At 46.9% G+C, this 13,278-nt stretch overlaps 1 protein-coding gene across 1 annotated transcript in view; it reads right to left on the reverse strand.

Moving 5' to 3' along the window:
- Positions 1-1,539, reverse strand: part of LOC120024783 (transmembrane protein 266-like) — a 57,447-nt gene extending 55,908 nt beyond the window's left edge. Inside the window, exons 1-2 of the mRNA XM_038969066.1 lie at positions 1,469-1,539; positions 1,189-1,410 (exon numbers count right to left, since the gene is read on the reverse strand). Of these exons, the coding sequence (XP_038824994.1) occupies positions 1,189-1,410; positions 1,469-1,539 (293 nt within the window). The remainder of the gene's footprint in view (positions 1-1,188; positions 1,411-1,468) is intronic.
- Positions 1,540-13,278: the final 11,739 nt, after the last annotated feature.

Below are 13,278 nucleotides of genomic sequence, written 5' to 3' on the forward strand. Positions count from 1 at the left end.
ACTGTTGACTGTGCGTCTGTAGGATCCATCTGTTTAAGGGGCACGGCTGATAGCTGGCGAACACTGAGCCTAGTGGAGTGAGACCTGATCTGGTGTCAAACGGAGTGCTTGGAAGGGAAGGTGTGTGTCTGTTTGGGATGCTGGATCGTAAAGCCAAAGCATATGGTGTTGTTTATCTGGACTCACAGTAAGAACCAGGTCTGAGTCACTATTACTGGACAGGATGCCATTGCAATACGGCAATACAGGGACCGTGTTTTTACTGTATAATGAAAGAGACAATCTGTTAAGACCATACAGTAACAGACGTGCAGGGACCGTGTTTTTACTGTATAATGAAAGAGACAATCTGTTAAGACCATACAGTAACAGACGTGCAGGGCAGCTAAAATAGCCTGGGACCTCATCCATCACACATCAACCTAACACCTTACAATTCTGGTTAAGGGTAGAAAATGGAACTGGCAGTGTCACAAGTAAGGTAAACTATGGATGTTGCAATATAGGTCTTGGAAGAGCACAGTACATTCAGGGGATGCATTTAGACCTTCATAGGAAATTTATGGAGACCAAATAGCAAATATGAATCCGTTTATCACTGACGGACATCCCCTGTGTTGTAGCTACAGTACTGGCTATGAGTTAAACAGGACCAATGTATCATGTGAGATTGAACATCATCCATACTTCTCCCTCTGTGTTGGCCAATGTACCATTAGCATAACTGACACTGTACATGGCGGTGTGTTCCTGCCCTCCTTCCCAGCCTTCACTCTGTTAAATGCTTGATGTACTGCATAATTATACATGACACCATATTCAATTACATCATTTCGTCTCACATTCAAACCAGAAGCAGGTCGTTTCTGAGGATAATTGGGAATTGATCATTTCCAAGGTGTGGAAAGTCATTAATAGAAACGTCTGCCCAAGATCTTTTCAAACCCTTATGAACCGTTGTAGATGCGTGCAAGGTTTGGACCTATTTGTGTAATGGCTGAAGTCTGTAAATAAAGCCACAGCGCCTGACCCTTCCCTATTGAGGTTTGGACCTATTTGTGTAATGGCTGAAGTCTGTAAATAAAGCCACAGCGCCTGACCCTTCCCTTCCCTAATCAATAGCTACCTACTGTACGGTCAGAACGCGTCAGTGCCTTTCAATGGATGAATACAGTTGTATTGCCTCACCCTTCCCTGTTGTCGTCCTCATCCAGGTTAGAGAGGAGCTGTGATCCGGCCAGGGAGAGGTCCAGGTGGGCCAGAGGAAGGTCCCTGTAGCTGAAGCTGACCAGCTGGACAGGAGCCATGCAGGACGGGTCCATCTCCTGCACACCATGCTCCTCCACTGGGTCTGGCTGGGAGATGATCTCCAGGTCTGATAGGCCTCCAGCCTGCTGCTCCACCACGTCACTAAACACACAGGGAGAGAAGACGACTGTGTTAGCCCACTGAGCTCAAGCCTCTTCACCTTCTAACTCCACTGGGTCTGGCTTCACCCTTTACCTCCAGGTCCGACAACCCAACCGCCTGCTCAACCATATCCCTAAACACAATGTTGTGGGCTGCTGGAGATCCAGATCCTATATCAAAGTCTGAGAATCAACACTATGAGATGATGGTGTTCATGTGTTACTTTGAAACAAACAAAACAGGGAAATAAAGTCCATTGAAGTGCTGTAGAAAAACACCAACTTGGCGATTGGCGATAAACAGCACACCTTGCATCAATGATATCTGATTCAAACACACACAGTGACCTGAGTAGTGGTAGAGGCTGAGCCTCTTCTGCAGGGGGGTACCAGAGCACCATGACAAAGGGAACAAACTGAGCATATCCAGTTATTTGACATGGATTATTGTCTGATATGCATGACTTCCTCTGTTGGGGTGGAACAAAAGTTGAAATGATACAAACACAGAAAGTTATTGAAAAAGCTCTGTCCTGTCGCACAATTGTCACGACTTCCACCGAAAGTGGCTCCTCTCCCTGTTTGGGCGGTGCTCGGCGGCCGTCATCGCCGGCCTACTAGTTGCCACCGATCCATTTTTCTTTTTCGTTTGTGTCTGTCTGTTTTGTTTACACCTGTGTCCTATTAGTTCATTTCGGTGGGTTTATTAACCTCCTCTGCCTGCTAGTCTTTGTGCAGGATTATTTGCTGTTGTTTGCTCTGTTAGGGGTGCGTGTTTGCGCCACAGGTTTTTTTTCTTCTCGCGGTCGTTGTACCGTTTGGACTGTAATTAGGAGTAGAGGTTTCTCCTCCGTGTGTGACGTTACTTCCCTGTGTGTGGCGACTTCGTTGGGTGTGTTTCCCCACCTGTTGTTGTGTTGGGACTTTCAAATCAACATTGTGCTACTGGAACTTCCTTGCTCTCCTGCTCCTGACTCCTGCACCTACCTCTTCTTAGGAGGCACATAACAACAATAGAACAAATATCAACATTATTCTGTCTCACTCCTGCCAAGTGTTAGCATTTCATCAAACAGGCAGACTGAACTTATAGACGTTAAATCGGTACCTACATTAGAATCTAGAGTCTAAAAGAGTTATTTGGCTGTCCCCATAGAAGAACCCTTGAAGAACCCTTTTTGTCTCCAGGTAGAACCCTTTTGAATTCCATGTAGAACCCTTTCCACAGAGGGTTCTACATGGAACCCAAAAGAGTTCTACCTGGAAACAAAAGGGGTTCTCCTATGGGGACAGCTTAAGAACCATTATGGAACCCTTTTTTCTAAGAGTGTACGTCAACTGATTTTGCAAACACACACTGAGGGAGCACAAAGCACAACACCTGATACTGTTGTTTCATTCTCCTCTGTAGTATAGTTAAACACCTCTATACAGCTTTGTCAGCACCTCCAGAGTATGTATACATACTGTAATATATCAGAAGTTTCTATTGTGGGCCAGGCCTCTAGCAGCATCACACAGCCCATCCACAAGCCTCAGTTGTGCCCTGTGGTGCATATTTTTAGACCAGAGCAGATGCGGATGTATCATGTCTGCTGTGACGTTGCTCTCCTCTACGCTCACAAGCCTCCCATTGTCAGATGAGTGGATCGGAGCTCTTACAAATGTGAAGTTAGGAACGAGAGAAGATGAGGAGGAGTAGGAAGTGAAGATGGAGGTTCTAAGCAGTCTCCCACTGATTCACAGTCAGTGATTGTGTTCTCTCTCTCTCTCTCTCTCTCTCTCTCTCTCTCTCTCTCTCTCTCTCTCTCTCTCTCTCTCTCTCTCTCTCTCTCTCTCTCTCTCTCTCTCTCTCTCTCTCTCTCTCTCTCTCTCTCTCTCTCTCTCTCTCTCTCTCTCTCTCTCTCTCTCTCTCTCTCTCTCTCTCTCTCTCTGCATGTCAGAGATTTGATCTCCACTGGGCTGTACTGTGAGGCGCTGTGAGATGCTCCACTGGGCTGTACTGTGAGGCGCTGTGAGGCGCTCCACTGGGCTGTACTGTGAGGCGCTGTGAGGTGCTCCACTGGGCTGTAGTTTGAGGTGCTCCACTGGGCTGTAGTTTGAGGTGCTCCACTGGGCTGTACTGTGAGGCGCTGTGAGGCGCTGTGAGGCGCTCCACTGGGCTGTACTGTGAGGCGCTGTGAGGCGCTCCACTGTGCTGTACTGTGAGGCGATCCTCTGGGCTGTACTGTGAGGCGCTGTGAGGTGCTGTGAGGCGCTCCACTGTGCTGTACTGTGAGGCGATCCTCTGGGCTGTACTGTGAGGCGATCCTCTGGGCTGTACTGTGAGGCGCTGTGAGGTGCTGTGAGGCGCTCCACTGGGCTGTACTGTGAGGCGATCCTCTGGGCTGTACTGTGAGGCGCTGTGAGGTGCTGTGAGGCGCTCCACTGGGCTGTACTGTGAGGCGCTGTGAGGCGCTCCACTGTGCTGTACTGTGAGGCGATCCTCTGGGCTGTACTGTGAGGCGCTGTGAGGTGCTGTGAGGTGCTCCACTGGGCTGTACTGTGAGGCGTTGTGAGGCGCTCCACTGGGCTGTACTGTGAGGCGCTGTGAGGCGCTCCACTGTGCTGTACTGTGAGGCGCTCCACTGGGCTGTGCCTTTAGGTTGTGTAATTATGAGACTTCACAGGGCTGTGGGGTCTGGGTTTAGAAGGTCAGACAGTGCTCCAGTTGTACTCTAGCTCAGTCATCCTCCTCATCCTCCCCCTCCTCCTCCTCATCTCATCCTCCCCCTCCTCCTCCTCCTTCCCCTCCACCTGCTCCTCCACCTCATCTGCCTTTACCTCCTCCCCCACCTTCTACTCCTCCTCCACCTCCTCCCCCACATTCTCCTCCTCCACCTCCTCCTCCTCCCCCACCTTCTCCTCCATCTCCACCTCCCCCTCCTCCTCCAAATCAAATCATCAAATCAAATCAAATGTATTTATATAGCCCTTTGTACATCAGCTGATATCTCAAAGTGCTGTACAGAAACCCAGCCTAAAACCCCAAACAGCAAGCAATGCAGGTGTAGAAGCACGGTGGCTAGGAAAAACTCCCTAGAAAGGCCGAAACCTAGGAAGAAACCTAGAGAGGAACCAGGCTATGAGGGGTGGCCAGTCCTCTTCTGTCTGTGCCGGGTGGAGATTATAACAGAACATGGCCAAGATGTTCAAATGTTCATAAATGACCAGCATGGTCAAATAATAATAATCACAGGTGTTGTCGAGGGTGCAACAAGTCAGCACCTCAGGAGTAAATGTCAGTTGGCTTTTCATAGCCGATCATTAAGAGTATCTCTACCGCTCCTGCTGTCTCTAGAGAGTCCACCTCCACCTTCACTTCCAACTCCTCAAGGCTAAGTAAAACAATATCGACCTCCTACATAATGAAAGAAAACCATCTTGTAGTTCCATTCTAAGTATTAAGAGATAAGTCAACAGTAATGGTCTGCTGATAGGATCAGGGTTGACCTGTGCAGTTGGAGGGCAGCCCCATCACCATCACTAGGACCAGGGTGTGCAGTAAAGTGCTTGTGTTGTGGGGAGTCAGTGGCCTCGGAGGCACCCAGGACCAACCTAATCTCTACAGTGACTCACTAACCTTCACAAGGACGACGGACACGGCGGACTGGGAGCAGACCACACCTGGAGTGGTTCCTACTGTATGTCCACGAACAAACAAACACAAACACACTGAATACACACACATGCGCGTACACACACACACACACACACACACACACACACACACACACACACACACACACACACACACACACACACACACACACACACACACACACACATAGACATATAGACACACACACACACACACACACACACACACACACACACACACACACACACACACACACACACACACACATAGACATATAGACACACACACACACACACACACACACACACACATACACACACACACACACACACAGACACATAGACACACATGCACACTAACGCACACACACACACACACACACACACACACACACACACACACACACACACACACACACACACACACACACACATAGACATATAGACACACACACACACACACACACACACATACACACACACACACACACACACACACACACACACACACACACACACACACATGCACACACACAGACGCGCATACACAAATTAAACCCACATAGGCTGCACCCACGCATACTGTGCATGCTAGCATATCCAGGTGTGTTCTTCTGATACACATTCACATAAGAAATAGTTAAAGCGGTTAACAAGGATTTCTAAGGAAATTCTCACGATAAGCCTGACGGATAACAGTGTCTGTCATGTGAAACAGAGAGGTTACATGGTACACATAATCAGTGGAGATAGCTTTCTCTCTCGCTCTTGCCTTGCACGCATCATCCCTAGCTGAACCCCCATCTGAAATGTTAATGTGGTCTATGTTTGAAGGCCAGCATTATGACTAATCCCTACTTAATATGCTCCCAAGTACACAGAGACCTCTGGGAAGAAATACTAGTCAGGTAGTGACTCTTTTACCTCAGAGTGAGGAGTAAATCAGAGTATATCACCTTTATTCACCAATTACATTTACATATACCTGGAATGGTGCAGGCAGCAGCAGAGAAAATATACAGACAGAATATAGACAGATATAGAGCATCTCGTCTTGGATCAAAACACTACTTGAACACAGTAGGCCTAAATGATAGTGACCCTGAGTGTTTCCCAGTGTGGGTTTGTGTACATGAGACAATGAAAAAAGAAAATAAATACTACTATTCGACTATAAGTGAGACCAAGTAAGCTCAAGGAACTATAGATGCCACAGTCAAGTTCAGCCTAAAGACAAAAGCCTCCTCTTCAGCGTCCTTGGTCATCTCGCCCTACACTACACGTCTCCATTAGACCAGACCTGTCCTGGCCTCTCACCATCCCTTCTGATCAACACAGCCATCTGATCAGTCATGGCAGACACAAGCTGTTCAGAGCCCCACACCTCATCATCTCATCCCAGCACAACTGCATGCAAAGCAGGGACCCAGTGCTGTGGCTAGCTGCCAATGGAAGTACATGGACAGTAGTGGCCCAAGACTCCTGCCGTCTTGTGTATCTCAGTTGGTAAGAGATTGTGAGTTAAATTCCCACAGGGATCACATATGTGTACTACAAAGTCCCACAGCAGAAAAGCTCAGAAGCATACTTTATATACACTACATACATACAGTACATAGAACTCACTCTAAGACAATGGGAAAAGCCATGGCACTCTGCAGAGGTTATGTGTATTATTCAGTGGGAAAGACAAGAAGAGTCTCCCTTGGGGCATTGGGACACATACACACAGCCTGCCCCTTCAGCCAAATGATAGAATTAGAAGTGTTATGGGCCAGGTCGAAAAGGTCATTATTCATGTTGCATAATTGGCTTAAGGCAGTCCACTGACCATACAGAAGGTCACGCAACTGGGAGCAACCACAAAGAATATCATCGCACCACTTGCAATGTACCGTTGTTTGTGTAAGTTGGACAGACACATCAGTGTTTCATACAGTGGAGGCTGCTGAGGGGAGGACGGCTCATAATAATATATGGAACGGCGTAAATGGAATGGCACCAAACATATGGAAACCATGTGTTGGATGTATTTGATACCATTCCACCGATTCCGCTCCAACCCTTACCACAAGCCCGTTCTCCCCAATTAACGTGCCACCAACCTTCCGTGGTTTCATAATCCAGAAAAGCAACACCAATCCATATTCTAGTGTACTTGGGTTGGTTGGACTAGGCTACAGTATGTGATTAACACACCTTGAAGTACTCAGGTTGTGGAAAGCCCTGCAGAGCTAAACACACCCAACCTGGCCAAGTAAAACACAGCAGCTGTCTGATTGAAACCACCAGCTGCTACAGAGAACAGTGGAGAAGCTAGCCATCAGTATGAGTTAGTGTTCAAGGCTCCACCATATCTAACAGTGTGTTCCATGTGTACAGCATCTCTAGACACTTGATGCACATCTCACTCCACTCCATCCAACCCATGTACATGCTCACTCCACTCCATCCAACCCATGTACATGCTCACTCCACTCCATCCAACCCATGTACATGCTCACTCCACTCCATACAACCCATGTACATGCTCACTCCACTTCATCCAACCCATGTACATGCTCACTCCACTCCATCCAACCCATGTACATGCTCACTCCACTTCATACAACCCATGTACATGCTCACTCCACTCCATACAACCCATGTACATGCTCACTCCACTCCATCCAACCCATGTACATGCTCACTCCACCCCATCCAACCCATGTACATGCTCACTCCACTCCATACAACCCATGTACATGCTCACTCCACTCCATACAACCCATGTACATGCTCACTCCACTCCATCCAACCCATGTACATGCCCACTCCACTCCATCCAACCCATGTACATGCTCACTCCACTTCATCCAACCCATGTACATGCTCACTCCACTCCATATAACCCATGTACATGCTCACTCCACTCCATCCAACCCATGTACATGCACACTCCACTCCATACAACCAATGTACATGCTCACTCCACTCCATACAACCCATGTACATGCTCACTCCACTTCATCCAACCCATGTACATGCTCACTCCACTCCATACAACCCATGTACATGCTCACTCCACTCCATACAACCCATGTACATGCTCACTCCACTCCATCCAACCCATGTACATGCTCACTCCACTCCATCCAATCCATGTGCATGCTCACTCCACTCCATACAACCCATGTACAGTACCAATCAAAAGTTTGGACACACCTACTCATTCCAGGGTTTTTCTTTATTTTTTACTATTTTCTACATAATAGAATAACAGTGAAGACATCAAAACTATGAAATAACAAATATGGAATCATGTAGTAACCAAAAAAGTGTTAAACAATTTAAAATATATTTTATATTTGAGATTCTTCAAAGTAGCCACCCTTTGCCTTGATGACAGCGTTACACACTCTTGGCATTCTCTCAACCAGCTTCATGAGGTTAGTCACCTGGAATACATTTCAATTAACAGGTGTGCCTTGTTAAAAGTTAAATTGTGGAACTTCTTTCCTTCTTAATGCGTTTGAGCCAATCACTTGTGTTGTGACAAGATAAAAGTGGTATACAGATGATAGCCTTATTTGGTAAAATACCAAGTCCATATTATGGCAAGAACAGCTCAAGTAAGCAAAGAGAAACGACAGTCCATCATTACTTTAAGACATTAAGGTCAGTCAATCTGAAAAATGTCAAGAACTTTGCAGTTGCAAAAACCATCAAGCTTTATGATGAAACTGTCTGTCATGAGGACTGCCACAGGAAAGGAAGACCCAGAGTTACCTCTGCTGCAGAGGATAAGTTCATTAGAGTTACCAGCCTCAGAAATTGCAGTCCAAATAAATGCTTCAAAGAGTTCAAGTAACAGACACATCTCAACATCTACTGTTCAGAGGAGACTGTGTGAATCAGGCCTTCATTTTATTTTATTTAACTAGGCAAATCAGTTCAGAACAAATTCTTATTTTTAACTGCCTTGTCTTGTTTAACTGCCTTATCAACTGCCTTGTTCAGGGGCAGAACGGCAGATTTTTACCTTGTCAGGTCAGGGATTTGATCTTGCAACCTTTCATTTACTAGTCCAACGCTCTAACCACTAGGCTATCTACCGCCCCATGATTGAATTCCATGCTTTGCTGGTGACACTGTCAGTGATTTATTTAGAATTCATGGCACACTTAACCAGGATGGCTACCACAGCATTCTGCAGCGATATGCGGGTTTGCACTTATCATTTGTTTTTCAAAAGGATAATGACCCAACACCTCCAGGCTGTGTAAGGGATATTTGACAAAGAAGGAAAGTGATGGTGCTGCATCAGATGACCTGGCTTCCACAATCACCCTACCTCAACCAAATTGAGATGGTTTGGGATGAGTTGGACCGCAGAGTGAAGGAAAAGCAACCAACAAGTGCTCAGCATATGTGGGAACTGCTTCAAGACTGTTGTAAAAGTATTCCAGGTGAAGATTGTTGAGAGAATGCCAAGAGTGTGCAAAGCTGTCATAAAGGCAAAGGGTGGCTACTTTGAAGAATCTAAAATCTAAAATACACTGCTCAAAAAAATAAAGGGAACACTTAAACAACACAATGTAATTCCAAGTCAATCACACTTCTGTGAAATCAAACTGTCCACTTAGGAGGCAACACTGATTGACAATAAATTTCACATGCTGTTGTGCAAATGGAATAGACAAAAGGTGGAAATTATAGGCAATTAGCAAGACACCCCCAATAAAGGAGTGATTCTGCAGGTGGTGACCACAGACCACTTCTCAGTTCCTATGCTTCCTGGCTGATGTTTTGGTCACTTTTGAATGCTGGCGGTGCTCTCACTCTAGTGGTAGCATGAGACGGAGTCTACAACCCACACAAGTGGCTCAGGTAGTGCAGCTCATCCAGGATGGCACATCAATGCGAGCTGTGGCAAGAAGGTTTGCTGTGTCTGTCAGCGTAGTGTCCAGAGCATGGAGGCGCTACCAGGAGACAGGCCAGTACATCAGGAGACGTGGAGGAGGCCGTAGGAGGGCAACAACCCAGCAGCAGGACCGCTACCTCCGCCTTTGTGCAAGGAGGAGCACTGCCAGAGCCCTGCAAAATGACCTCCAGCAGGCCACAAATGTGCATGTGTCAGCATATGGTCTCACAAGGGCTCTGAGGATCTCATCTCGGTACCTAATGGCAGTTAGGCTACCTCTGGCGAGCACATGGAGGGCTGTGTGGCCCCACAAAGAAATGCCACCCCACACCATGACTGACCCACCGCCAAACCGGTCATGCTGGAGGATGGTGCAGGCAGCAGAACGTTCTCCACGGCGTCTCCAGACTCTGTCACGTCTGTCACATGTGCTCATGTGCTCAGTGTGAACCTGCTCTCATCTGTGAAGAGCACAGGGTGCCAGTGGCGAATTTGCCAATCTTGGTGTTCTCTGGCAAATGCCAAACGTCCTGCACGGTGTTGGGCTGTAAGCACAACCCCCACCTGTGGACGTCGGGCCCTCATACCACCCTCATGGAGTCTGTTTCTGACCGTTTGAGCAGACACATGCACATTTGTGGCCTGCTGGAGGTCATTTTGCAGGGCTCTGGTAGTGCTCCTCCTTGCACAAAGGCGGAGGTAGCGGTCCTGCTGCTGGGTTGTTGCCCTCCTACGACCTCCTCCACGTCTCCTGATGTACTGGCCTGTCTCCTGGTAGCGCCTCCATGCTCTGGACACTACGCTGACAGACACAGCAAACCTTCTTGCCACAGCTCGCATTGATGTGCCATCCTGGATGAGCTGCACTACCTGAGCCACTTGTGTGGGTTGTAGACTCCGTCTCATGCTACCACTAGAGTGAGAGCACCGCCAGCATTCAAAAGTGACCAAAACATCAGCCAGGAAGCATAGGAACTGAGAAGTGGTCTGTGGTCACCACCTGCAGAATCACTCCTTTATTGGGGGTGTCTTGCTAATTGCCTATAATTTCCACCTTTTGTCTATTCCATTTGCACAACAGCATGTGAAATTTATTGTCAATCAGTGTTGCCTCCTAAGTGGACAGTTTGATTTCACAGAAGTGTGATTGACTTGGAGTTACATTGTGTTGTTTAAGTGTTCCCTTTATTTTTTTGAGCAGTGTATATTTGGATTTGTTTAACACTTTTTTGGTTACTACATGATTCCATATGTGTTATTTCATAGTGTTGATGTCTTCACTATTATTCTACAATATAGAAAATAGCAAAAATAAGAAAAAACCCTTGAATGAGTAGGTGTGTCCAAACCTTTGACTGGCACTGTACATGCACATTCCACTCCATCCAACCCATGTACATGCTCACTCCACTCCATCCAATCCATGTACATGCTCACTCCACTCCATTCAACCCATCCACAAAGACACACGAATCTGCTTCCTAAACCTTCCTTCACCTCTTCCTCTTAGGCTTTGTCTTGATGCCTTTCCTAATATTACAGTAGCCTATGGGTACACTCCATCAGCCTTGACTTTATGCAGGAAATTTCCATAATGATAAATGAGTCTGGTTTCAGGAAGCTGTAGGCATGGCATGTTTCAGACAGGCACAGTGTGACCAGTCTCATCTGACCTTTACAGATACCAGGACTGGGAGACACACTGATGATGAGAGACCCTCCTGGAGAGCTGCTGTGCTGTACTGTACTGTCAGCAGAGGAAAGGTCTTGGCTCTTTACAGTCGGACTGAACTGCAGTGTGTTTGAGGTTACCTGAGGCTCAAAGCTAAAGAGTCTGCATAGAAAGGTGATCAGTGAAATGGGAATGGGCTGTATTATGATGTGGACTTGATTTGTAATATGTTAAACGATATGACATCCAGAAAGGATTTTCTAGGCAGAAAATCATCAGGAATGAAATAAAGTACAGTTTCAATCCAGACATTTGCTAAGATGCAAATCACCTACAGCATGAAATAGCAGCCTCTTCACAACAACAAAAACGATTTGTTTCCGGCTACTAAACCTAGATGCATGTAATGGAGACTTCCTAACAGATTCCTTGTTATCTTCTGTAATAGATGAGGTCCAATAGATGAGCTGGCCCAAGCATCCATCCATCCCTGTGTTACTGTTCTGCTTGGAAAAGACTCACAGGAATATGACCCTGCTCAGACAGACACCATGTGCTTGTCAACCTCAGCATGCTGAACAACAGAGGCAGAGCCCTCCAACCTCCCCACCCTCCTGTTGGCATTGAATAAACAACAGGGTCAACAGCGACGGAGAGAAAGATGAATGGTGCTGTCCTGCAACGACAACCCTTCAGAATCTTAAACAACTGGGCCCAAAGATAGGCTACAGCCCTACGCCACTGACTGAGCAAGACAGAGTGACAGAATAGAATTGGACCGACAGGGCACAGAATAAATCCACTCCCCTGTCACGACTTCCGCCGAAGTTGGCTCCCCTGCCTGTTCGGGCGGTGCTCGGCGGTCGTCGTCACCGGTCTACTAGCCGCCACCGATCCCTTTTTCGTTGTCTGTTTGTTTTGTCTTATTAGTTGCACCTGTGTCTATTTTGTGTGCTTGATGGGCTTCCTTATTTATAGTACGTTTACCCGCCCTTGTTTTGTGCGGGATTATTTTTATGTTACGTGTGTATGATATTTGGTGTTCGTGCTCCGGACCTGGTACCCTGTGTGTTTGGGTTGGTCCACATTTTTGCCGCGCCCTGTGTTGTGGGCATTGTTTTTCGGTGCGTTATTAAAGTGCACTTCTTCCTGTGGAACTTATGCTCTCTGCGCCTGATTCTTCCTTACGCACCTAGTCTCTCGTGACATCCCCTGACTGGCTGTCACACTGACGGACAGAGAACAGTGAAGGAGGGCTTTTCATTTACCATTCATTTATTACACGTTTGATAATGAGCATGGCTAGTTACATACAGCCTGCTGAAGACTAATAATTAAGTCAAGTGAGACCAAATAAGCTCAAGGAACTATAGATACCACAGTCAAGATCAGGCCTAAAGACGTAAGCCTCCTCTTCAGTCTCCTTGGTCCTCTCGCCCTACACTACACGTCTCCATTAGACCATACCTGTCCTGGCCTCTCACCATCCCTACTGATCACGCAACTGGGAGTAACCACAAAGAAGATCATCACTGCATAAGCAATTGTTCATTAGTCGGGTATGTTTCTGCAAGGAAATGTTGAACTATCTTGTAGCAAGAAGCAAGAAAAAATGGCAAGGTAAGAGGAATTTGTGAAAGAGTGGCTAGACTGCA

This window comes from Salvelinus namaycush, chromosome 30, assembly GCF_016432855.1.
Source record: "Salvelinus namaycush isolate Seneca chromosome 30, SaNama_1.0, whole genome shotgun sequence".
Classification (NCBI taxonomy): domain Eukaryota; kingdom Metazoa; phylum Chordata; class Actinopteri; order Salmoniformes; family Salmonidae; genus Salvelinus; species Salvelinus namaycush.